Source organism: Mauremys reevesii, linkage group 12 (assembly GCF_016161935.1).
Source record: "Mauremys reevesii isolate NIE-2019 linkage group 12, ASM1616193v1, whole genome shotgun sequence".
Lineage (NCBI taxonomy): Eukaryota > Metazoa > Chordata > Testudines > Geoemydidae > Mauremys > Mauremys reevesii.
In genome coordinates this window covers 3,758,246-3,785,478 of record NC_052634.1, presented here as the reverse complement: position 1 = coordinate 3,785,478, position 27,233 = coordinate 3,758,246, and the positions used below count along the sequence as shown (strand labels likewise).

Below are 27,233 nucleotides of genomic sequence, written 5' to 3'. Positions count from 1 at the left end.
GCCTCTGTCTCCCGCCTGACTCGGGTATTTCCAGGCTAAACAGTTCCCGGACTTCATTGCGTTATTTCCAGCAAATGACAGTCTAACTAAGCAGGCCTGTTTTGCTTCTGCCGCCAAGATTGATAACCGTGTAACTTCCCGCAGTTATAAATTACCACACAGCTCTTTCTAAACAAGCACATTTATTCTTATGGTAAAAGTATTACACAGCAAACATTAAAAACACTAAAAGAACCTACATGCACGCTAATAAGCTTGCCAGAGATCACCTCCTCCCTTCTCGCCACAAGGGCTCTAGTTGACATCAGTCCTTCCAACCCTGCCCTAAAGAGTAGGACCCTCCGCGAGCCTGAGGCCTTGTCCCTTTGCTGGATCAGAATGAAGGCCGCTCTGAATCAGTTTAAACTCAGGCTATTTATTCAAGAATCCTTTCTTTGTCTGTTGGGTCCCTGGAAAATCCAGTTGGAAGAAATGTGAATACATAATCAGCCAGACAATGGATTTGCCAGGGCAAAGCTTCAAAAGGGCTGATAAGTGGAGGAAATATATAAGCATACCCCCTCCTCCTAGAGAAGTTGCACACAATCTCACAATAGCACATAAGCAATTGCATTTTTAATACAATGCTCTCCAAAATGTATTAAGCTTAACGTTTGTCCAGGAAATTGCCACCTGTCACACCACAGTCCTGGCCCTCTCCAACTGTGCTGATGGTACCTCAGTCCAGTCCAATAGCACCTCCTGACACTCCAACTCCTGGATGAACTGTGTGATGGTGGTTGGGATATAAATAAGCAGTGATTAGAATGAGACCTACTAGACTCAGCCACCTGTGAACTATGAACCCAATTCATCTCCCATTGAAGCCAGCGGCAAGACTCCTATCAGACTCTAAATCCAAAATCTAATGAAACTAAGTCCCTGATTCAGTAAAGTGCTTAAACATGTGCTCAAGTCCCATTGAAGTTAATGGAGCTTAAACACATTCCTGAATCAGGGTCTAAGAGTGGATTTGAATTCATCTCTCCAGAGGTATCAGGCTAGTGCATTCAACCCTAATACCACCTACCTCCCCATTCTGTACCTTTACAAAGGAAGAAGCATAGTAAAAGGGCATCTGTCCAATGGCAGAGCAGGAAACAAATACAGGAGCCGTTGCTTACCATTCATGTCAGCATTGTTGTAAAAACTGGGCCTATAAATTTACCCGAGTTGTGAGCTCATCTGTGGGAAAGTGAATAAAAATTTAAGAAATATTCCAATAACCTGTAACAATGAATGTTAATCAGAAAAGGTACAAAAGGGAAACAAAAAGACTGAATTAGTCTAAACAAAAAAGGCCTCCTGATAGAACTCAAGGATTGTGTTAACATCATGTCTGGTAAGCAAGGGGTGTAGGGCCAGAAATCAATGAATCCGATCTGGTGTGTTGGAAAATAGGCCTAATTGATGGACAACAAAATGAGAGGACGGGCTATTCCACCCATTAGTTCCTTTTGGGGTCTTTAAAAACAGACTTTTGAGGGAAAATCAGGCATGGAGAGATGTGAATGCTAGCTGACTGGAAGATGAGAAAAGGGGAAGGTGTGAGCGTCACCATCATGGCTGCCAACTCCATGGTCTTCTGGGATTTAGTGTGACTCCACTGTGCCTTTTTTGTCCCAATCCCAAGAGATGTCCTGACCAGACCAGGCCAAAGAGAGGGACCTCAGATGACCTCACCATGCCCACCAGATCTGGCTAACCCCTGAGCACTCCCTGGGACGCGAAACTAGTGCCTCACATAGACACATACTCTTATGTGCCCTTTCCTTTCCCGCACCTTAGTTCTTTTCTTTCCTATCCCTCTCCTTTTCCCTTCTGTCTAACAATAGTATGGCTTAGTTTTTTGAAGGTGACGCTGGCTTCTATCACTTGGCGCTTCTTCCCACTACCACGACAACAATTATAATGATGAGGAAAATTACTCCTACGACAATCCCGATGATATTCAGTATGCGGGCAGTGCGGGAAGCTTGGGACGCTCGCTCCATGTCACCTGTCCCAGCTGCATTCTCTACCTGGAAGGGAAGCACAGCCCACCCCACCCATCAAAACAGTTATTTAAATTCCAGGCTTATAAAACCCCACCCCAAAGGGCTCCCATCCAACGCACCGTGTGATGTTATTATACACAAGGACACAGGAATTACAAAGAAACAATCAAAAAGCAGCTTCATGTCTTCCTCTCACCTACCACATGTCATTTGATTAACTGTCACATGACCAACATAGCTTAAAGCGCATAAGAACAGCCATACTAGGTCCATCTAGCCCAGTATCCTGTCTTCTGACAGTGCCAGGTGCTTCAGTGGGAATGAACAGAACAGGTAATTATCAAGTGATCCATCCCCTGTCGTCCACTCCCAGCTTCTGGCAGTCAGAGGTTTAGGGACACCCAGAGCATGGGGTTGCATCCCTGACCATCTTGGCTGCTAGCCATTGCTGGACCTGTCCTGCATGAATTTATCTAGTTCTTTTTTTAACCCAGTTGTACTTTTGGTGATTTACAACATCCCCTGGCAAGTAGTTTCACAGGTTAATTGTGTGTTGTGTGAAGAAGTACTTCCTCATATTTGTTTTAAACTTGCTGCCTATTAATTTCATTGGGTGACCTCTGGTTCTTGTGTTATGTGTTAAGGGGTTAGTACCACTTCCCTATTCACTTTCTCCACAACCTTCATGATTTTGTAGACCTCTATTATGTCCCCCCTTAGTCGTCTTTTTTCTAAGCTTAACAGTCCCAGTCTTTTTAATCTCTCCTCAGATGGAAGCTGTTCCAGACCCCTAATTCTAATATATATATTTTGAGATGAGACAACCAGAACTGCACACAGTATTCAAGGTGTGGGTGTAAAACGAATGTATATATTGGCATTATGATATTTTCTGTCTTATCTATCCCTATCCTAGTGGCTCCTAACATCCCTGTGTATTTACTTCATTGATCAACAAGTCTCTTAGAGCAATGACAGCTCCAATACGCCACTTGGTTATTGCTCAGAAGAAAATACACATCAGCTGGGTATCTCAATAAAATGGAAAAAAAACGACCTTTCACAGACAAAGGTTTCAAGTAGAGGAATTTTCCTACTTAGCACATCAGCTCACTGACGGATTTGCCCATAAAATTCTGTATCTTTGAGAGCTGGGAAAAAACCAGTGCAAATGATTTGTATAGATGCAAAAATGCAATTCCTAATGACTCCTCATGAAAGAAGCTGTGCTGTCAGGGACTGATGTCCTCTGTTTACACCCAGAATTGTCCCAGCACATATTCATAACTGTGGATCTATCTACATGGTTAGTTGTGTGATGTGAATACACAGAAAGAGGATTAAGAATGCATTGGTCACAAGGACACTCATGGCAGAATTTGATCACCCCAGGGCAAAGGTCCTCAGCTACTGTCCCAAGAAGGCAAAAATCCTTAAGCTAATCCCCATCCTTAAGCTAATGGTCAGAACACTGGACACAGAAGTCAGCGCTGTGTCTCTCCACTCACAAGGCACACAAACACCCCACACTCCAGTGCTCACACGCATATCCTTCATTTACACCCAACACCACCAGCAAAGCAACAGTTCAAGAGAAATGTCCATTTCCAGTCAATTCAACTTTGGAAGCAACAATTCCCACAACTTGCTTAAAGTAGCTCAGAAAATTGCTAAAGGAAAACCGCACTGTTCCCTATAACTTCTGGGAATAAAATCCAAAAGTTTAAACACCTTTGCATTGAAAATTAGGGTTAGCTTCTCCAACTCTCTCTGTAACAGACATTTGAAGACCATCTTTGTAAATCAAAGTTTGGAAATGTATCAACAAAAAAATAAATACACTTAAATAAATACCAAACTTACTCTGAGAGAAAAGATGAGAGCAGCTATTCCAAGCGGGAGGCAGCAACACAACAAGTTAAAGATCGACAGGGCAAGGTAAGTAGGGACATTTCTTTGAGTTGTCTCCATCTTCAGAAGCTTCCTGTTTAAATTCTCTATTGCTGAAGCTAGGAAGGCTTTGAAGAATAGTAAGCTACACACCTGTTTCAAATTAAATTTCTGTGATGAATCTAGTAGGATTTTCAGACTAGAATCCTGTATAGGGGTGGGGGGTGCGACTGCACTGCTAATCAACTCTGGATAGTGTAAAACAGAACGCTGTTCTTGAGGAGTGGGCAATTCAGCTTCCAGCTGTCTTAGGTTATAAAAAGTAGAGCTGCTCAGAAAAACTTCTCCATCAGAGACGGCAGTGCCATCAAAACGGAACTGCTTCTCAAAATGCCCATTTCACAGCCATTTCATTGTGGAGAAAACCTCGGGGAGGGAGGGGGAAGTTGTCCCATTTCAACATTTGTAGAACAAAATATTTTTAGCTTCCATTTCAATATTTTTTGTTGTTTTGTGTTATAAGATAGATTGTAATATACATTGAAAAAGCCAAGAATTTTCTTTTGTGGAGAATTTCAAAGTTGGAATGAAAGCCAAATGTCAACACCATTGTCAACACCACAAAACCCCTTTGCAAAATGGAATTTCCGTCCTCCTCACAGACCTAACAGCAAGTTATCTACAGGGGCTTTTTCTATAGGTTTTTTTTTCTGGTTTACACCACCCATCATGACCTGTGGCTTGAGCATTTCTTTTTCTTTTGGGGGCAGGCACTTTGCAACCAGCGGGGAAGTACTGGTTTCAAGCAGCCACGAGTTATTGTTTATATTACAGTAGCATCTAGAGGCTCCAACTGAGATCAGGGTCTACGGTGCTGCATGCTGCACAGACACACGCTGAGAGGCAGCCCCTTCTCCAAAGAGCTTCCAATCTCAAAAGACAAAACAAAGGGAGGGAAGAAAGGAAGAAAGGAAATATTATTGTTCTCCTTTTACAGAGGGGAAGCTGAGATGGAGAGAGATGAAGTGACTTGACCAGAAAATCTGTGGCAAAGCAGATGCCGAATACAGATCTCCTGAGTCCCTGTCTAGTGCCCTACCCATAAAACTGCTACTCCCCACCCACTCAGTCATCATCCCACCTCCTCCTTCAATTCCCTCTGCTATTCCCTATGCCCCTGAGGAGGAACAGAAGAGTTCCTCAACCACTTAACAGCAGGAAGAGAAAGGCAGTCAAGACAAGAACATCGTGTCTTGCTCCAGTACATGATTATATTGAATTGTAGCAGCGCAACATTAAGATGCAGATGCTACCATGAGATGTCAAGAGATTGTAACTGTACTTTATGGGGGCTCCCGCTGACTGCATGTGACAGCAAAGTGGCTCACCCTCAGGCTGGCAGGTGTGTAGTTTTGCACCTGTGGAGGTCAGCCTGGCTGTTGTGTTCATTGTGCTGCTGAGACGAATGTATGTTTATATTAGGGAGGCAATGAGAGTCAAACTGCTCTTCCTCCCAGCTGACCCACGGACTCCCACTGGCCTCGCTAGGGAGAAAGAGCATGCCCAACTCTGACATGTGTCGAATCATTCACAGTGCTTGGGGTGCCAGCCTCAGCAGAACTGCTACTGCATTATGGCACATGTCCAAACGAGGCTGACAAGTCCCATTGTCTTTTGGAAAGCAACAACAAATCCTACAAACACGGCACCACACCTGCCTGCCCCCTACACTTCCTCAAGCCCGCAGAGAATTTACTACATGACCTAACACCGCACTGGTTGGCTGCCCTCCGATCACACTCTGATATGGATTTCAGGGCATGTGATCTTTGATCCCAACTCTTTGAATAAAAGCACACACAAGTAAGCATTGTCTTACTCTGACATGCCTTCTGCTCACAGACGAGGGGGCAAAACGGGTTGCAGCTAAGGCAGTGCTCAGAGGAAGATAACAGAGCAACCACTGCACGAGGTACATAGGCATTGGGGACAACCCTACAGCCCCCTGGCTTTGGCAAGACTCCTGATTCATTTTCCCAAGGCTCTAGGAAGTGCTGTGGGCTTCTGAACTCAAGAAATTCCCTTGTGGGATTTGTTCTCCAGGACAGGGCGAGGTGGAGTTTTCTGACATTGAACGAGGGGAATAGGGAAGGGATGGTGGAGATTAGCTGTGCTTGGAAGTTCTGCAGACCCCTCTTTCCAGGGGCTTGGCTGGCTGAAAGATTTAATGTCACAGACATCAGCTAATGGCTGCTATATTCATATATTATATAGTAACATCTAGTTTAAATTTCCATAGCCCCTTTCATCCCAAATTTCTAAACAAGCTGTAAGTGCTACGGACCTGAATTCCAGGCAGATGACACTCTGTGAGTGTGTTCACAACTTAAAAAACTGGGTTCCCCATTTCACCAACAAAATGCAGCCTCCTCTGGAATGGAGCATAGTAGTCAGAACTCTGCACAATAGTGAAGGGAATTGGAAATGTTAGCCAAGGATACTGAGGCAGATCCCTGCCTCCATGAAAGTGCCCATGAAACATACCATGCAGAGTAGACAGAACCCAGGTTGTTAAGACCTCCTCTCCTCCCCTCTCCCCAAGAGAAGAGTAGGTTCCAAGCAGGAGGCAACAACTTGTGAACAATGCAGCGAGCCCCTGTCTAAACTAGGGGTTTGCACTGGTGCAGCTATTGATGAGTGAGTAAAGCCTGAGGAATATCTTTGTGATGGAATCTAAGGAAGTACTTTGGCTCTGTCCTGCCTTTCACTGCTGAGCTGCTCCTGCATCTCTCCATTGTGATTTGTGTGCTGGCGACCTACTGTGCTCCTGTGCTGACCCATAGTCAGCACACTCCCCTCTCTGGGGGGGAATCTTCCCCTTCCTATGCTGGGAACATTGCTTGGCTGCAGGCATTGTTATTGCAGCTTGATCTAGGAGTGATAATACATGTCCATGCCTGTGTGAATGCTTGTTGTGGCCAAATGCTGCACGGTCAACACTTCCATAGGGTCCGTCAAAGGCTGTAGCCTCAGCAAGGATTGATACTGTAATCCTCATAAGCTTATTTCCCCACTGAAGCAATGAGATGAAACTAAGGCCTTGGAGATTTCATCACAATGGTAGCTGCATCTATGCAAGTCCCTGGTATAAGCAGGCCAAGTGACTGACTGTCTGCTAGGATTTTGCCTTGGGTTCTGCTCAACCCTGATTGTGACTGAGTTCCAAGACAAGCAAAGTCTACCTACAGTGGAAGGTAGTGCTGGCCTTTAATGGCTATAACCCGGACAGATCTCCAGAATGCCTTAATAAGATCTCAGAATGTGCAATAGTCTCCAACTAACTGGCACCATCAAAGTCATTTAAAACGGGACTAGACAGAGCAGACAGGGTGACAATCTCACAGTAGCCCATGGACTAGACTGATCTAATAGGGCTTTTCCATCTACAGTACATGTGAGTTTTTTTGAGATTTCCTGTCACTCTTCAAAAAGTTGTCACTGTAGTTTTCTTTACTGACGTACAAATAGCCGTACCCAAGAAGAAATTTAATCTAGAAAAATCCCATGGATTTAAACAGGTGTGCAGTGTGCAGAGCTGATCTGAAAGCAGCGTCTATAGACAGACAGACAGACCTGGACAGTCTGTTTCTTTATTGTTTTTTTTTAAGACTGGGAGCTCTTCAGAGCAATGATTGTGCCTGTCTATGTATCTGTGCAATGCCTAGCCCACTTGGCTGCTACTATAATACCAGTACGGATACTAACACTGCAAATGCTGGGTACCTATTAACATAGCTAACCATGCATTCCCCTTAGGAGAGCATTGGGGTTTTTTTGCTTTGGCCTTTGGTCAGTGCCTTTCAGCCTGTATATTACTATAGTAGGTCAGACAAACCTAACCCAGCAGATGATGCGGCTGCAGGTCTTTTTGTCTTTGTCTTTTCCAAGGAAAGCACATTCACGGCCCCACAGCCAGCTTGGACACCTTCCCTCTGGCTCCCAACATGCTACTATTAACAGTCTCTCAGAGCAGAGCAACCTGGGGGAGTCACAGATGATAAGGCAGTTCCTGAGGGAGCCTCCCAGGTCCACCTTGGAAAAGAGCCTGTGTGTGTGTGTGGTGATTGGGCACCAGTCTCACCCCAGTCTGGGGGCACTGTGTGCCTCAGTTCCCCTCCTTCTTAGTCCCCTGAGGCATCACACACCCATGACAGGTGATTCAATTTAATCCCCCACTCTCGATTCCTGCTTTATTGAGCCAGAAACAAAACGACGACAACCAGTTCACTTGGCTCAGCTAAGCATAATCTGTTTTGTTGTCATCTTTGCAATTTAAACATGAGTGTCACAATATCTGGTGTTTTCTTAAAGTCCCACCTGCTGAAGTCACCTGATGATGTGAGAATCTCAGCTTCCGTTTTTTGGAGGGGTGTGGGGAGAGGGGGCAAGTAAGTTTCTAGCCCTCATGGTTTTGGGGGGGAACCCTGAAAAACACGACCTGAGTGTACGCAACAGGCTCAGCAAGCAAAGAAAAAGGACCCAGCGTATATTATTATTATTATTATTTTAAAGTCCCTTGATTTTTAAGCCTGTCGTGTTTTTTGGGGCCTTGTGGTGTCCCATGCTTGGGGTTGGCCATACTGCTTTCCCTTGTCATTAGGGTTTCCCAGGATAGTCCTGCTACCCTTCCCAGCAGGTCTCTCCTAAGCCATTCACCTAGTTAGTGTGTAAACTTCCCCACCTGCTTCCCTTTCCCCGGCACTCTCAGAAACAGAGAGAGTGCTGCCAGCCCCTTTTACAGCAGGCGTGCTCCCAGCCTGGACTCAGGTGATCCCAATCTCATGCTCTTAGGCAGGCCTGTGCTCCCCCTGCTCAGGTTTTCACCAAGAGCTGCTCAGCCCCATCCTTCAGAGGAAACCAGGACAGCTAGAGCTATGCCCGAGCTCCCTTCAAGGGCGAGCTCCCCTTATGATGGGGCCACAGGGAGGAGTTGGAACACAGAAGCCAAGGGACGCAGGGCCAGCCCTAGAACAAATGGTGCCCCAGGTGAGGAGTGTCCTCAGTGCCCCCTCCCTCCCCCACACACATTTGTTAAACTTTTGAATATCTTACAGCACCCTGAGCTCGGCACCCTCCCAATCCCGGCACCCGGGTCACCTGCTCCTAAATCTGGCTCTGAATGGATGTACTCCTGTCAGATTGTCACCTGCACCCCTGACCCACATCCCTGCCTTGTGAAGTGCCCTCAGGGCATCAGTCGAACCTGTTTATCCCAGAAGGTAACACGAGGATGAGTCGGAGGTTAAATAACTAACTGCAAATTGCCCAAGAGAGTCAGGCAAGGGAACATGGCTTAGTGGCACGTAGTCCTAGTCCACTTTCTCTGAGGTAAAATGAGGGGTTAAGTACAAGAGGAAGAGCAATAAACCTGTTTAGATACAAGCGATGTCAGGGCAGCGCTTCAATAAACAACATATTTCCCTTCACCCCTTCCCTCCTGTGCAGCTGGGATGCTGACCTGGTCAAGGCTGAAATGGAAGCGGTGCCTCCTCGGACATGAGGCCAAAGTCCCCAAGGGCTCAGTTGACTCTGGTGGAGTTACGCCACCAGCAGAGAATTTAGCCCAATGCTCCTTCTACAGAGAGGCTCCTTTCCAGTTCTCTCAGGATATTAGCCAGAAGAGTTTTAGACCCAGATCCACAAAGGGACTTGGGCGTTGCAGCATTCAGCATCATGGCACCTAACTTTTAGATGCCTAGAAAGTCACAGGAAGAACACAGCGATCCACCAATGCAATGAATAGGGAGTGTGGAAGCAGGGAAAGAATTAACAAGGATTTGAAGGGATCTTAATGCATGTCAGTTAGTTAGCATGACTTAGGCTAACTGTGACCAAGCTGTGGATGCGTTCCAGAGGGACTTCCAAGCCAGCAGACTCACCAGTACTCCTAAGAACATGATGTACGGACTTGGAAGTCTCTGAATGTATTTGAGCGCTTAACAACTCTTAACCCTTAACAACTCTTTATAATAAACCTTTAGTTTTAGACACTAAAGCAGGGGTAGGCAACCTATGGCACGTGTGCCGAATGCGGCACGCGACCTGATTCTCAGTGACACTCACACTGCCCAGGTCATGGCCACCGGTTCGGGGGGCTCGGCATTATAATTTAATTTTAAATGAAGCTTCTTAAACCTTTTAAAACCTTATTTACTTTACATGCAACAATATTTTAGTTATATATTATAGACTCATAGAAAGAGACCTTCCAAAAACATTGAAATGTATTACTGGCATGTGAAACCTTACATTAGAGTGAATAAATGAAGACTCGGCACACCACTTCTGAAAGGTTGCCGATCCCTGCACTAAAGGATTGGCTGTCAGCACGGTATTTTGGGTAGGATCCAAACTAATATTGCCCTGGTAACGTGGCTGACGCTATGGGGTCAGAAGGACGTTTGGTATATGTGAGCAGAGTTTTTAAATAACTTCTCACTGCACTGGACCTAGGTGCTGATTGGGAGCCAGAGAACTGGAATGCAGTAAGGTGGCTGGAGGGATTTCTTTTTTTTTGAACTTCTTGATAACCAGTGTGGAGATCAGAAGTACAGTCTGTGAGTGCTTGGTGAGTTTAACTTCAGTGTTAACCACTAGTTTGGTGAGTCTCTGCTCTCCCTTCTGCAGCCTGCCCTGACCCTGGCATTTTCAGTGAGGGCAGCCCCGGGCACCCCGGGTCACAGGGGCGTGTGAGGGAGTTGTGCAGAAAGCCTGTAATCTGATACTTGGACAAAAGAAGGTGGAGCCATGGCCGGGAAGAGCGGAGGAACCCCATATAAACCCAGATCAGGAACAGCTGGGCAGTTGAACGTTTGCAAACTCAGAAAGAAAATGGACCAGAGTCCCCCTAAGAAAGAATCTTTGGAGAAACTTTTTGATCCAAAAGAGTTTTTGAAAACGTATTATTCCTTTGACTCCACAAGCAGTGAAAAAAATGATATTTTGATGTTTCTTCTGAGAAACTTCTTTAAGACCTTCATTTTGGGTGAGTCGGGTGTGTTTTGTGCCATTCTGTTTGCACAAAGGCTGTTTTATAGTGGGATACGTGTTGGTGGAAACATGATTGTGTAGATCTGGACTTCTTTTAGCAGAGGAGATTTTCCCTAATTATCTTTCTACCCCTGTTTTATGGCGTGATGGGTCACAGCTGGTCATCCTCATTACAAAAGCCTGCCACAATAGGTGCATTGAGAGTAGTATTGTCCTCTAGCATAATAACTCTTGTGTGTGCAATGACAACACTGGGCTGTGCTAATGACCTAGATGGGTCTCCCAAAGTCAACAGGAGAGTCTGAGATGAAGCATAAAATGGGGCCCCCTACAGGCTGAAGAATCAACAGTGGAGAAGGTGCACCTGGATCGTGGCAGCATGGAAGAGGGGAGAGGAGAGAGAGAGAGGTGGAGAGCCTGCATCAGTGTTTGTGCACAGGGTCCTTTAGGGGGCAGTGGTTGGCAACATCACTGGTGACAGTAGGTATGGCACAGACCAGGACAGAGCAAATCCTCCTTGACTCGTTTGTGCCTTAAGTACAGTCTCTCTACATGACTGATCAGCTCCTCATCCCATGCAGTAGAGCTCTGTGCCATTCCCCATCAAGCCCTGGTCCCAGCATTGCGATGATGAATGGCTGGTGGTAGAGCAGAAGTCAGCATGTGCCATTGAGCCGGGAGTCGCTAGTCAAGGAGCTCCCCTGCTGTCCCCGAAAGAGGGACTTTCTCCCAAGCTGTTCATGTATCTAGGCTTGTGGGCCTGTACGATGTACTTTTAAAACTACCTGGGCTGTGTGGGTATTGCTAACTCCAAGCCAAGTGAGTTTAAATAATAGATTTTAAAACACAGCACATCTTGGGTTTTGTTTTGGTGCCTTCTGGATTTTGAGCTTTTCGGGTTGTTATTTTTTTAAAGCTTTCTCCACAACTCCTCAGGGTAGAAACTAGCTTTAATTGAATATGTTTATTGAAATGAAAGATGAGATGAGATCTCCCAGTGCCAGCTTTAAGAAAGACACGGACGAATCAGAGAGGGCCCAGGGGAGAGCAACAAACAAAGAGGGAAGGCTTAAAAACCTGACTTATGATTGGCACAATTCAATGTTCATGTTTTTTATAATTTCAGTGGAGAAGATCAATGTTTATTTTTAAGTTTCTTTATTTTGATTGATTTAAATGTTCACACTTGTGGGAAATTATATGACACTTGGGTGGGGGGAGTCAGAGAACAATTATTTAATGACAGTAGACACTGAGATTTAAAAAGTTCAAGTTTTATAACCTTTAAAACACCAATTGTCAATATCACATGTCAAAATGTTACAGCTAAATATCATCAAATCCAAGTCAAAGTAGTTCTGGAGCAGGATTTCTCTTACTTTGTCTAGCTGCATATTTCAGTTACTATCAATGGAAATGCTTTTTAGTCAGTTTGTGTGTGTGTGGTGAAATCAATCTTTATTGACGTTTACTGATACAAATCAAATCCTTTTCATCCTACTTATGAGGCAACCTCATCATACCATCCCCTCCATAAACTTATCAAGCTCAGTCTTGAAGCCAGTCAGGGTCCTTTGCTGCATTTTACCTCTCCTGGAACTGGCCTTCTTAAAACCCTTTATAAACCCAGAGAGGAAATTGTCCAGCTTGAACCCTCGGCCCCCTAAACCTCCTACTCTCCCATCCTCTGCTGCTGTATGTGCTGACACACAGGTATTTTGCATTTCAAACCAGATGGCGTTAAAGGCAATACCCTGATTCATATTGGCAGTGGGCCCAGCATTTGCGAACTGCTCTCTGCCTGTGAGTCCTTCGAGGAGATCATTGTCACAAACCATATGGATTGGAACTGCCAGGAACTGCAGAAATGGCTAAAGAAAGAGCCGGGAGCATTTGACTGGACTCCGCTGGTGAAATACGTGTGTGAGCTGGAAGGGGACAGGTACGGGAGGGAGACCTAGTTCTGTTACAATTTAACTAAGGAAAATATGTCAAAATCCCTTTTAATTTGTGGATCTTCCTTCTCTGGGGTGCTTTTTTCCTAAGAAGTATTATGTATTATGGTGGTGTTCAATACATATAAAAAGAAAGAAATGGATTGAAGGAAAGGAAAAATTTAAGAGAAGTCTGGAACCAGGACTCCTCTCCAGCGACCCCAGCAAGGGATTCCTATCAATTCAGCAGACTCAGGGCTTGAACTTGCAACGCTTATAAGAGGAAGATTTACTCCTACAAGAGTAATTCCTCCCACCCCTGGCAGAGTGGCAAACACTTCAGGATTAGACCCCCCCTCACTCCCATTTTAGCCTTCAAAATGGGCCGTAAGTGCCACATGTTCCAAACAGCTGAGCATACGGGGTGCTGAGCTCCTTAGATTATTGGCCACACTTTATATAATCTTCCATTTATATGAATGGGCTATAAAGGGTGAACAAATGGTACACGATTCTCACCATTTTCTACAGACTTGTTGATAACCAAACATTTATGACACATAGTATTTGTGTCTGTAAGATGCCGGTGTCATTTATTAACCCTTATGAAAGCATTATAAATGGGAGCTTCATATAAAGTGGGACCAACTCTGGCTAAATGGGAGCTGAGCTCTTCTGAAAATCTGGCCTTAAGCAGGTGAATTCCACCCAGCAGAGATTTAGTGTGACTATGTAACTCTCATCCACTGAGCCGATTGCAGATATATTGACTGTGTGCACTGGTCCGAGATATGAAGGGCTCTTTGGCACAACAGCAGCACATTTATCTTCAGTGTTATATTTATCTTTCCAGGAAAAAGTGGGCCGAGAAGGAAGAGAAATTACGAAGAACGGTCAAGCAGGTTCTGGAATGTGATGTCACCAAATTCAACCCTGTGACCTTTGCCTCTCTGCCCCCTGCTGACTGCCTGTTCTTGAACCATTCTTTTGAAGCAATTTGCAAAGACCTGAGTACCTACCGTGCTGCCCTGAAGAATGTCAGCTCCCTGTTAAAGCCAGGGGGTCATTTGCTGATGGTGACCACAATGAAGTGTAATTACTATATGGTTGGCCAACACAAGTTTCCCTGCCTCTTTCTGGAGAAGGAGTTTCTGGAGGAAGCAGTGAAGGAGGCCGGTTATGATATTTTGCAGTTTGAGGTGACTCCCATATGCCATACAGCTAGTTTGGTAGAGCATGAGGGGATCTCTTACCTAGTTGCTTCCAAAGGGAAGGGCAAAGAAGATTAAAGAGAAAATACATCAGCCCAAGGCAAGTAGAGAGGCAGAATAGATTAGCTGTAGATACTGGTAGACCTGAAAATCAATGTGTGTTATAGAGCTTTGATGATCTCCAAGCACCTTGGAGAACCTGTTTGTTCAAGATGCACTAGCTTGAACCCCTTGTTGTGCCACTAAAGCTGCCCTCATCTCTGTCCTTTCCCATTCAGCGCTGCCATAATGTCTCCCTGGCCTCCAACCCCACTGTGCTTCATCCTCTCCCTGCTCTTGCCATGTTTTGCCTAGTCTCATGCTGCAGCTGTGCAATTAATGATAATTACATAATGAATCATATAAAGTCCTTCTCACTGCTAATGGACTGGAGCCTGCTCCCAGTAGTCAGTGGCAAAACTCCTATTGGCTTCAGTGGTGCAGCACTGGGCCCAATCAGTGCTGGATTTGGAATTATTGATGGATGAGGTTTAGAAAGAGGATCAAAACACATCTACAGGCCTAACCACCGCAGACCTTTAAGAACAGAGGTTCTGCCCCTGAGCTGATTCTACATTCAAATTCCACAAATAGCTACATTTGATAATGGGTTGAGCTACTCCTTTCTTACCACAAATTTTGGAGCTCACACCCATGTCACGTGTTTAGCTTTGTGCCTTTCTATGCCATCTGCACTAGACTGTGAACTGCTTGGGGCAGGCATCATGCCTCCTTGGGAGTCTTGTCTCCCGGCACTGAGAACATGGCTCACACTGGACACATCGTTATCAATAACGGCAATAACCTCACTGTGATTTTAACATTGATCAGTTTGAACTGATTGGCTGGGGCTTGACAGCTGCATTGGCCCATGGTGTTGGATGAATGATTTGTTTTGGTGAATAATTGCAATCTCCACCCAATCGGTGCTTGCCTAATAAAGATCTGTTTCCCATATGCAATAATCTGTGTTTCCAGGTCTTATTATTACCTTTGCAGAAGGAGATTTACAGGTTAATATATCTGGATTAAAACTATATCATTATGTCTACACAGGGATAAAAAACCTGAGGCTGGCCCGGGTCAGCTGACCAGGGCTCATGGGGATTGGATTCCGGGACTGGAAAATTGCTGCATAGACATTTGGGCTTGGACTGGAGCCCGAGCTCTGGAACCAGACCAGCCACAGCCATGCCACAGCTCTTTTACCCCTGTGTAGACATACCCTGAGTCAGTCCTCTCTTCTCTTAAGGGGACACAAGTGAAAGGCACTAAATTCTCTCCTGAAAACCCTCTAAAGCAGAGGCTCAGTGCTGAATGTAAAAGGAAAGTTGAGTGAAATACCACTACACTTTTTCTCTCCCCAAAAGGGGAAAAATCCCAACCAATGTACACCTCTCACTGCTGCAGAATACACCTAAAACAGGTGAAAAGATGTTGCAGAAACCATTACTGCGCAGTTGGCAGATGCGTTCTTGGGGATCCATCACACATCACCAGAAATGATAACAGCGGTTCAGTGAGAGCCTGTAGCTTGCTCACGTGCCCTGCCCCAATGCCCCTGAAGTTTCCCTTTAAACACCAACTCAGATATATTTCGTTCTCCCTCTCTTCCACCAGCTAATACTTTTCTGCTTCCTGTGAGTTCTACAAGAATCTATCTCGGTGTGAAGAATGAAACCCCCTGATGGTTACATGAAGAATGCAATTTGCATGTGCAATAAGGGGTTAAAGTGTCAACAGGAAGGGCTACCGGTATCCAGCAGGATCAGAGGGCAGGGCACAGATCCATTGTGTAAGATGTAATGTCCAGATAAGTTTATCCCCCCGTTAAGCTACCAGAGGTAGGCAGGAGATAGCGAACAGAGATGGGTGAGAAATGCTTTCCTGTCATGGCCAAACATACGACATTTCAGAAATGTTCCTGTTCTGCATTGTGAGGGACCTGAGACTTTTCCAGTTTTTCTCAAATAACTAGAAGGAGTGAAAGACCCAGCCCAGTCTAGCAAGTAGCCGGAGCTACTTTGCAAGTAGCCTGGAAAAAACAGGTTCTGCTCTGCCTTATTTAGAGCAGTGACGAGAACTTCTCCCACCCCCACACTGATTGCCCTAACTAGCAGACTATTAGCTATTCTTAGGGGGTGAATCTCTGCTGTGTTGTGCTCTGCATTGTCTACACCAATGCTGCATTACAGCTGGAGATATTTTAACTGAAACATTATTATGGACCAGGATTTATCTTTTATCAAAGGAGATTTTCTTAGTTACCTTTCACCCCTGGTGGTAGAACGGGATGGGTCAGTGGTTCTTGTTAACAGACCCTGTCAACACAGCTGCATTGAGTGTAACATTGTCCTCCAGAGAAATGACCAACAACTCCAGTTTGTGCAGTGACAGCACTGGACCGTGCCCACGAGTCAGGTGGGCCATCCAAAGTCAATGGGGGAGCAGGAGGGGGGCATAAAAATGGGGCTCCTCAGAGTCCAAGAAGCAACTCTGGAGGAGATGGAACAGTACCGGGCCATGGCAGCATGACAGGGTAAAGGGGAGAGAAATGGTGAGCACATGTGCAGGGTTCTTCAGGGCAAAGGCTGCAGGGGTCAGGGAGAGCATGGGAGATGGAGCTCACTGCACAAATCAGGGCAGCGTAAATTGTCCCATCTCACCCAGTGCCTAGATTACAGGCTCTCTAGAGGTGTGATCAGCTCCTCATCCCATGCAATCCTCCATCCAGCCCTAGTCCCAGAATTGCACGGATGAGTCGGTGATATTAAAGAAGCCAGCATGGGCCATCAAGCCAGGAGTTGCCCGTCACGTAGTTTCCATGGTGCCACTCACAGCGGGTGTTTGTCCCGGGCTGTTCATGCTCCAGGGCTTGTGGCCACCTGGAAGGTACTTAAAGTTCCAGCTGCAAAGAAAAATGCCAAATACTGCAAAACTCACAATTAATATTATAAGATGATGCAACACTGCTGCTTTATGTCTTCCCTCACCTTGGACCCAGGTACTTCTATGTGCAATGTTGGATGGAAGGTGAGCCACAGTCACGCCCTGTTTCTGGGCAGTGCACCATCTGTGTACAGCTACTGGGCACTGCCATCAAGGGCTGCCTATCCATGACCAGCAGCAGGGCATGTAAGGTGACTCTTCCTACTTCACTGGGCCAGACCTTGAAGTTCTCATTTGAATGGGGCTCAAGCAAGCCTAAGTGACAACCTCAGTTTTTAGCCTGTTACATCACAGGTATTCAGACTGTTGTATCTGTTGATCATTGTCACAATAGACCTTTCACATGCTGATCTCAAAGCATTTTACAGACCTCCCTGTGTGAGGGAAATGCTGCATACAGGGTCCTTCCTTGCATTTTACTCTCATGGGAAATGACCTTCTTGAAACCCTTAAGAAATGTAGTGGAGAAATCCTTAAGCTTGCTAAACTCAGCCTCTATCCATCCAACTTTATTGTCCATCCCCTGCTGCTGTGTGTCCCGAGAAGTTGGGATTGTTTATTCCAAATCAGACGATATTAAAGGGGAGACCCTGACTGATATCTGCACCAGCCCCACCATATACCAGCAAAACCTTCCAGGAGATCATTGCCACAGACTTAGATGGACCAGAACCCCCAGGAGATGCAGAAATGGCTGCAGAATGAGCTGGGAGCATTTGACTGAGCTCCGGACCAGACCAGATCCAACCAGACCAGATCATCGGAGCTCAGGACCAGGTCATCCTCCTATGGCTAGTGTAGACATAGCCTCAGACTAGGGTGACATATGTCCCATTTTGACTGGGACAGTCCCTTTTTTAAGCCCTGTCTCAACCGTCCCCACTGTTTTTTGGCATTTGTCCCATTTGTTCTTGCCAACTGATCATCAGCTGGGAACAGCAAATGGGACAAATGCCCAGTTTGGCCAAAAAAAGTGGGGGGCAACCCCTTGTGGGACATGGAGGAACGTGCGGGTGGAAGTGGGAGAGCGGCAACGCCAACCCTGAGAGGAAGGGAGGGAAGGCTCAGAAGAGCAGCTTCGGCTGGGCCAGCCCAACGCAGGTGGGTGGCAAGGGGCTTCAGGCTGGCCCCATACAGGGGAGCCTTGGGCCAGCCCCACCCGGTGTCCCATTTTCCCTTTGGGAAAATATGGTCACCCTACCTCAGACACTTTCTTCCCCGTATATTCTTTTCTGCTGCTGCTTCTTTCGATTCTACAGACTGAGAAAATCTTGCAGAACCTGTGGGTTCTTTCAGCCTGAAAAATGTCTTAGTCTGAAGTGAAAGTGAAATTTGCAAGTACAAGGAGGAGTTGAAGTATCAAGAGGAAGAGCTATCAGTCTCCACTGGGAACAAACACAGAGCAGAAGTTGTTTGTGCAAGATGGAATCTCCAGCTAGTTTCACAGCGGGAGACGCTTACCAGAAAGATTTTGACCCTGCAGTGTATCTGAAGACCTACTATTCCTTCGCTTCCAGTCATTGCCCAGGGAATGAATTTCTGGAATTAAACCTGAGAAGCCTGCTTAAGATATTCACTTCAGGTCAGTACAGTGTCCTGTGGGCATAGTGCACTAGGGCTGAGACGTTCTCAGCTTTTCCCTTGCCCTGTGATCTCATGCTCGTTTAATAATGCTGTCTGTGACGGGAGACAACAAGGCTCTATAAGGGCAGTAAGGCTTTTGGGACAGGAGTCTTGTCTTCATACTCATGGCATGTCTGGGGCATGCCCATAATAAATAATTTTGGAAGCGTTTCTAATTGTAATTAGCAGCTGTAGAGGCCATGATGGTTCAGCATGATGTGGGGTTTCTGGAGCTACATACACTAAGCTACTGAAAGTGTTTCAGAGTATGTCAGCCCCTTTGTTTTCTAAGTGTTGCAGGTAGTTTTAGCTACTTGATTTTCCCCTTTAAAATCCATACGTCAGTGGCAATCTCAATTCTGGAGAGGTCGAGGGCTGGAATAATGGGAGGTGCTGTGGGTCAGGATTGAGGGCTATTGGCAGAGCTGTGGCTGGAGCAGACCTAGACTAGAGAAAGGTAGGGACTGTGAGTCAGGATTGAAGACCGTCTGCAGTTGCAGAGGTGTGTATAGTGAAGCTCGGGATTAGAATAACAAGTGTATTGTGATATAGGATTGAGCTGCATTAGCAGAGCTGTGTGCGTAAAGCACAGGAGGGGAAGAGCGAGTGGAAGCTGCAGCTCAAGAATGAGATGCAGTGGCAGAATTGAGGGTGAGGCCCAAGGCTGGAATGGCAGAGTCAGGATGGGGTACCCACAGTCATCAACCCCAGACTTTCATGAGAATTAAAATCACTGACTCGGATGGACTGGAAATTGCAACTAGTAAAAGGAGCAGGTGACCTGGTTCCCTACATCCTACTATGATCAATGTTGCAATCTGGAATGGTCCTCACTGTTGCACAAGCAGTTAAGCCCTTTAATATCACAGGAATTAATTTATGAAGAGGCAGGATTTTTTTTAAATCTGATTTCTTTCCTGCTATATGTTATGAAATGTAACAGCTGGATTCTAAACCTGGAAATGGACTAGGGGTTACTGATGCTACTACAAACCCTGGACAACTTCTCCACAGCATCTTATAGCTGTGAGCCCAACCATATGCTAAGCAGTTTATAACTAGGCTATTCTGGGTTACCCTTCCCACTGCTTGTTCCCTACTCTGGTTTTCTAGTTGTTTAAGCTAATCTAGCAACATTTTTAAAGCATGTTCAGCATCATGGTCTCAGAACAGCTATGGTAATGAGCATCTATAGAATGATTATTGCGATAGTAGAGAGATCGGGACCCTGTTTGTGCTCAGCGCTGTACAAGCACATAAGAAATCCTTACTCTAGAGAGCTCTGAGACTGAAGTCCTTATTCTTGGTTCCTTATTCATGGTTCCGAGACCCTTATTCAAAGGCCAAAATGATTAAAAAATATATTGATCAATGCGATTGAACTGATCAAAATGTAAAAGATAATGATCGGATTATTCGATTACTAACGAAGTAAGGAGCTGGGTTTTGACGAGCTGAACATGACAAAATTAGGCTTGGGTCACCCCAAGTGACACATCCCTGTCACTGTTAGACTATTCCGAAGGAACTGAGGCACGCCGCTGGCTGACCTGAAGTTTTGTTACTGCGCAATACTCTGCCTCATGTCACACTGCCAATCCACTTATTTGGTCATTCAATTAATAAATAATTAAGTTATCGGTCATTTAAATTTTTAGCACATTCAATCACATACATTTGATGAAATTTCTAAAAATAATTAGTCTTACATTGATATATTTTTAAATAATTGTGGAGGTTAAATACACAACTGGGAACAATGGATAGGAAGCTAGTACCACAAACAAGGAATTGGGAATAAGGAGCCAACTTCAGCCTCGGCAGAGAGTTTATAATCTAAATAGACAAGATGTACAAAGGCAGGATTGTTATTCCCACTTAACACATGAAGGACTGAGGCTCATGGAGATTAAGTGACGCACCAAAGTCACACAGCGAGTCTGTGGCAGATTTCATTAGTCCTAGGCAAAGGCCCTAACCAGGACACACCTCGTTAGGTGATGAGGTTGTTGCTGGAGGAGTGTTCCATCCTACATACCATTCACATGAGGCCTCAAAGAAGCAATTAAAAAAAAACCAAACACCCCCGCCCCACCCAACCCCAATCAGCAGTGAGTACAACTTCTCTGACATATGGGTCATGCAATGCGCCAATGTAACTGCGTTCCCTGACGTTCCAAACCAGGTGGGGTGAAAGGCGACACCCTGATTGACATCGGCAGTGGCCCCACCATTTATCAGCTCCTCTCCGCCTGCGAGAACTTTAAAGAGATCATCGCTTCGGACTACACAGACCGGAACCGCCAGGAACTGGAGAAATGGCTGAAGAATGAGCCAGGAGCGTTCGACTGGACTCCAGTGGTGAAATACGTGTGTGAGCTAGAAGGAGACAGGTAAGGGAAGGAGACCTGGCTACTGATGATCCAGGGATGTCTTGTCACTGAAATGAACCCCTGCAGGAGAGGGGACCTCTTACTAGAGTATGATGTAAAAACACAACGACAAACTGACTAGGACACCCCACAGGCTGACATGTGACAGATGCAGGGAGGCTCGAGAATTGGGAATCTACTGGAAGCACTTGGATCCAACTGCCATGTCTGAAAGCTGCCAGCTGAACCCTATAGGTCATGTGTCACCATTACTATTAGTTATAATTATTATGATATTATCTTAATTACCATAGTACCCACAAGCCATAGCCACATAGTTGCTAGAACTAATGGTGCTGGGGGCGCTGCAGAACCTCCGGGCTTCCATCACATTCAGGGTTTACAGTTTAGTTTAATGGCTGTCAGCACCCACACTATACAAATTGTTCCAGCAGCCCCTGCGCTGTAGTAATACAAATAATAATACATTACCTGAAGTGAAGCAGCATATACGTGTTTCACATAAATATTTCCAAGTACATCAGCCCTTATCTTTTCAGAAGGCAGTGAATAGTTTTAGCTACTTGATTTTAATTGAAATCCACACCAGTGGCAGTCTCAGTTCAGGAGAGGTGCCAGGCTGGAAGAGCAAGCAGTAGGTTAGGACTGAGGGGCATCAGCAGAGCCATGGATGTGTGCGTAGGGGGAGCAGCACTGGCATAGCAAGGCTCAGGGAATGCAGGTCTGGATAGAGGTGCATTGGCAAAGCTGGAGGGGTGGGGAGAGCCCTGGACTGGAACAGCAGGGGGGCTGTTCAGGCAGAGCTGTTTTAAATGTGCTGCCTTTTGAGTCTATTGAACATCCCCTTGCTGAGGTCTGATGGACAGACTGAAAGTCATGCAATAGTACACAATATAACATTTCTTGCAGGGAAAAGTGGGCTGAGAAGGAAGATAAGTTGAGAAAGAAAGTCAAGCAGGTTCTGAAATGCGATGTGTCCAAATCCAACATCTTGGCCCCTGTGTCTCTGCCCCAGGCTGACTGCCTGCTCTCCACATTGTGCTTGGAAAATGCGTGCAAAGACCTGAAGAGTTATCGTGCAGCACTGAAGAACATCAGTTCTCTGTTAAAGCCAGGAGGCCATTTGGTGATGCTGATATTCCTGAAAGAAACCTACTACATGGTAGGCCAGCGCAGATTCTCCAGCCTCTACCTGGAGCAGGAGTCGGTGGAGGAAGCGGTGAGAGAGGCCGGGTATGACATACAGTGTGTTGAGGTGACCCCAAAATGTTCCGAAAGCACATTTGCCGATGTTGAGGCTGTGATGAGTCTGGTTGCGTGCAAGCAGCCTGCTTAGTCCTGCTGAAAATGAGCAGGAAAGATCCTCGGTGCAAGGGAAAGGTCAGGGCTGGCCTTAGGGAAAAAGCACCGGGGGCAAACTAGTATTTTTGCTGTGTGAGGGGCAGGGAGTTGTAGGGGGCAGGGAGCACAGGGGAGCTGGGGTTGGGGCTTCTCAAAGCCAAATCCGCATGTAATTTTGCATTGGCATCTGCATAAATCAAAGAATATAGAATTGAGAGATGGGACGTGACCCAAGGACCCCTTGACACCAAGCGGCAGATGGCCCCGGAGTACATAGGTGTAGAGGGATCTCCTGGGTTCGTCAAAAGGGGTCATGTAAGGTCTCTAATGAAAGCCTGTGTCACACTGATCGTCATAATCATTGCAAGATGTATGTATGGAAAACGTGAATAGTTATGGATATATACTAAAACTTATGTTCCCTCAGACTGTGAGTTAAGGCAGGCCACCAGGTGATCCACATACCTCTGTCATGCAAGACAGAGATGCGTATGTCACTCTGGCTCATCATGTGCAAACTGAGCATTGTGTGGTTCCCAAAGGACACCCATTTACAGTCTGAGCAAAATTCTAATTAATTGATTGCAGGGGCTTCAGGAAAAAATAAGCCAGCAGGGGTTATTATCTTGTTTAGGCATAAGGCAATGAACTTTTGAAACTATATCTGGGGTCCAGATGAACCTCCAGTTATTCTTTTAGTCTGTGAGGACTGCCAGCAGGATTGATTTGATGAGAAGTGATCTCAGCTAAACTGGCTGAAAATGCTGAGAAAGGGATGTGGGGTAAGCTATCTCGTAGGAAATATTTGAATGCCTTGTTAGGTAAGTGTCGGCTCCAGAAAGCACGTTATGATTTTGTTTTGTATGTAACCACTGCTTTGCAATATCCTCACTTGCTGTCCTTGTATCTCTGCTTTGATAATAAACTTATTCCTGTTTTCACTCTATGTATATATTGAAGTGTGCTGAGCTGAGTGGTGATCCTCAGTTGAATCTTGCAAGCTGGTACGTGTTTTTCCTTTAGGGAGTAGCAGGTCTGAGTGTTCTGTGACTGTTCAGTGGAACACGGGCTGGGCGTGCCAGAGGCCATTCTGAGAACTCAGGGGGAAGTATGTGCCTACTGATAATCTGTACCGAGAACGCGAGGCCTACGAGGGGCAGGAAGGCAGTGCTTGTGCTGCCAGAGGCTAGTGGTTTCACGTTGCGGGCACAGACAAGATCTCCTCACACTGAGGGCAGGCAGTGGTAAGGGTTCCCGAAGGAAGTGTCACAATACAAGCAGCAACTATCCCATTCCTCCAGCCCCCTCTGCCAATCCCAGGCTGCTCTCTAGAGTACAGTTTCCCAAGCTGTGTCCTGTCCAGGTTTAAATGTCTCAAGTGATGGAGTTCACAGCTAGAGCCAGGCAAAAAAAATTGGCCAAAATTGTTTTTGGTGAAAAACACAGATTTGGTGATATCAAAAATGTCATAAATTTGTGTTGGTTTCACTGAACTATTTTGACCAAAAAAAACAAAGTATCTGCTGTTTTGACTTATTCCAACCCTGGAATACTTTCAGAATGAAAAGTTTTAATGACTTTTCATTTCAAAATGTCCTTCAATTTACTTTAAAAATACAGAAATATAAAAACAAAATAGATTTTGAGAATTTTGAGAATTTTCTCAAAATCTAGAGAAAACACAGTTTCCTGTTGAACTAAATATTCCATTTGACCCAAAATGAATTTTCTTTTACTTTTTGATTCACCAAAAATTCAGCAAAATATTTTTTTTTCAGATCAACCCAAACAAGTGTTTTAAAAAAATATTTCAGCATGGCCAGAGAACCCCAAAATTCATTATTTGGAACTGGGATTCCAACAGAAAGTAGGCAGCCAATGCCAATCTTTTGAGCCAAGCTTTGAACGGAACAGGTTGGCTATTTCCATTGGTGGCAACAGGTGAACTTAGACAAGCTACCTAGCAAGGGGGTGGCTGAGCAGTAGTGCTCTGCAATGCCATGAGGGAGAGACTTCGATTTGGTTTGAGTGGATGTGGAAAGCGTTTCAGGGCATAGCAAAGAGCACTGGTCTGGGGATATCCAAGGTGAGGATCAACAGAAAGCAGATCATCTGGGTTCAAAATCACTGCCTAATCCAGGCTCCAAGCTTCATCTGACCGGGAGGCAGGTGACTCCCTGCAGCCTCTCATTGTCTTTACAGGGCTCTCATCCCAGGACAGTGCAGGTCTCACCCTGCTTAGTTTATGAAACCTAAGGAGGTCACAGTCTGTCACAGCTCAGCTACACTCGGTGCTGAAAGTGTGTGTGTGGGTGTGGGGGGTGCCTCAAGGGAGTCACAAACCCACCGAAAAACTGAAACCAACCTGGGGATACGCTTTAAGCACTGCTGCTTGCAGATGATAGAATTGCCAACCCCACGCATTCTTTTCATGCCGCTTTAAGCCCTGGCTGCAAGTCAGAGCAGTTGTTGACACCAGACACACTCCTATGTGCCCTTTCCTTTCCCTCACCTTAGTTCTTTTCTTTCCTATCCCTCTCCTTTTCCCTTCTGTCTAACAATAGTATGGCTTAGTTTTTTGAAGGTGACGCTGGCTTCTATCACTTGGCGCTTCTTCCCACTACCACGACAACAATTATAATGATGAGGAAAATTACTCCTACGACAATCCCGATGATATTCAGTATGCGGGCAGTGCTGGAAGCTTGGGACGCTCGCTCCATGTCACCTGTCCCAGCTGCATTCTCTACCTGGAAGGGAAGCACAGCCCACCCCACCCATCAAAACAGTTATTTAAATTCCAGGCTTATAAAACCCCACCCCAAAGGGCTCCCGTCCAACGCACCGTGTGATGTCATTATACACAAGGACATAGGAATTACAAAGAAACAATCAAAAAGCAGCTTCATGTCTTCCTCTCACCTACCACATGTCATTTGATTAACTGTCACATGACCAACATAGCTTAAAGCGCATAACAACAGCCATACTAGGTCCATCTAGCCCAGTATCCTGTCTTCTGACAGTGCCAGGTGATTTCAGTGGGAATGAACAGAACAGGTAATTATCAAGTGATCCATCCCCTGTCGTCCACTCCCAGCTTCTGGCAGTCAGAGGTTATGGGACACCCAGAGCATGGGGTTGCATCCCTGACCATCTTGGCTGCTAGCCATTGCTGGACCTGTCCTGCATGAATTTATCTAGTTCTTTTTTTAACCCAGTTGTACTTTTGGTGATTTACAACATCCCCTGGCAAGTAGTTTCACAGGTTAATTGTGTGTTGTGTGAAGAAGTACTTCCTCATATTTGTTTTAAACTTGCTGCCTATTAATTTCATTGGGTGACCTCTGGTTCTTGTGTTATGTGTTAAGGGGTTAGTACCACTTCCCTATTCACTTTCTCCACAACCTTCATGATTTTGTAGACCTCTATTATGTCCCCCCTTAGTCGTCTTTTTTCTAAGCTTAACAGTCCCAGTCTTTTTAATCTCTCCTCAGATGGAAGCTGTTCCAGACCCCTAATTCTAATATATATATTTTGAGATGAGACAACCAGAACTGCACACAGTATTCAAGGTGTGGGTGTATCACGAATGTATATATTGGCATTATGATATTTTCTGTCTTATCTATCCCTATCCTAGTGGCTCCTAACATCCCTGTGTATTTACTTCATTGATCAACAAGTCTCTTAGGGCAATGACAGCTTCAATACGCCACTTGGTTATTGCTCAGAAGAAAATACACATCAGCTGGGTATCTCAATAAAATGAAAAGAAAAACGACCTTTCACAGACAAAGGTTTCAAGTAGAGGAATTTTCCTACTTAGCACATCAGCCCACTGACGGATTTGCCCATAAAATTCCGTATCTTTGAGAGCTGGGAAAAAACCAGTGCAAATGATTTGTATAGATGCAAAAATGCAATTCCTAATGACTCCTCATGAAAGAAGCTGTGCTGTCAGGGACTGATGTCCTCTGTTTACACCCAGAATTGTCCCAGCACATATTCATAACTGTGGATCTATCTACATGGTTAGTTGTGTGATGTGAATACACAGAAAGAGGATTAAGAATGCATTGGTCACAAGGACACTCATGGCAGAATTTGATCACCCCAGGGCAAAGGTCCTCAGCTACTGTCCCAAGAAGGCAAAAATCCCCATCCTTAAGCTAATGGTCAGAACACTGGACACAGAAGTCAGCGCTGTGTCTCTCCACTCACAAGGCACACAAACAGCCCACACTCCTGTGCTCACATGCATATCCTTCATTTACACCCAACACCACCAGCAAAGCAACAGTTCAACAGAAATGTCCATTTCCAGTCAATTCAACTTTGGAAGCAACAATTCCCACAACTTGCTTAAAGTAGCCCCAGAAAATTGCTAAAGGAAAACTGCACTGTTCCCTATAACTTCTGGGAATAAAATCCAAAAGTTTAAACACCTTTGCATTGAAAATTAGGGTTAGCTTCTCCAACTCTCTCTGTAACAGACATTTGAAGACCATCTTTGTAAATCAAAGTTTGGAAATGTATCAACAAAAAAATAAATACACTTAAATAAATACCAAACTTACTCTGAGAGAAAAGATGAGAGCAGCTATTCCAAGCGGGAGGGAGCAACACAACAAGTTAAAGATCGACAGGGCAAGGTAAGTAGGGACATTTCTTTGAGTTGTCTCCATCTTCAGAAGCTTCCTGTTCAAATTCTCTATTGCTGAAGCTAGGAAGGCTTTGAAGAATAGTAACACTGCTTCCTCTGTT

At 45.3% G+C, this 27,233-nt stretch overlaps 2 protein-coding genes and 1 long non-coding RNA gene across 4 annotated transcripts; 2 read left to right on the top strand and 1 right to left on the bottom strand.

Moving 5' to 3' along the window:
* Nucleotides 1-270: 270 nt before the first annotated feature.
* On the bottom strand, nucleotides 271-27,233 carry LOC120375569. Its single transcript, XR_005586638.1, has 3 exons — nucleotides 27,219-27,233; nucleotides 3,900-4,071; nucleotides 271-2,060 (listed from the first exon to the last, which is right to left on the bottom strand). It is a non-coding gene; the product is annotated as an uncharacterized LOC120375569 (long non-coding RNA).
* Nucleotides 10,686-14,255, top strand: LOC120375563 (nicotinamide N-methyltransferase-like). 2 transcript variants are annotated; one of them, XM_039496258.1, is made up of 3 exons: nucleotides 10,686-10,971; nucleotides 12,711-12,918; nucleotides 13,764-14,255. In XM_039496258.1, the coding sequence occupies exons 1-3, from the start codon at nucleotides 10,734-10,736 to the stop codon at nucleotides 14,197-14,199; spliced, it is 882 nt and encodes a 293-aa protein (XP_039352192.1). In that variant the 5' UTR covers nucleotides 10,686-10,733; the 3' UTR covers nucleotides 14,200-14,255. The 2 variants fall into 2 exon arrangements, with proteins under 2 accessions (XP_039352192.1, XP_039352193.1); XM_039496259.1 differs by having other exon boundaries at nucleotides 10,686-10,980; nucleotides 12,723-12,918.
* Nucleotides 18,396-23,412, top strand: LOC120375565 (nicotinamide N-methyltransferase-like). The gene is made up of 3 exons (XM_039496261.1): nucleotides 18,396-18,691; nucleotides 20,918-21,125; nucleotides 22,035-23,412. The coding sequence occupies exons 1-3, from the start codon at nucleotides 18,532-18,534 to the stop codon at nucleotides 22,459-22,461; spliced, it is 795 nt and encodes a 264-aa protein (XP_039352195.1). The 5' UTR covers nucleotides 18,396-18,531; the 3' UTR covers nucleotides 22,462-23,412.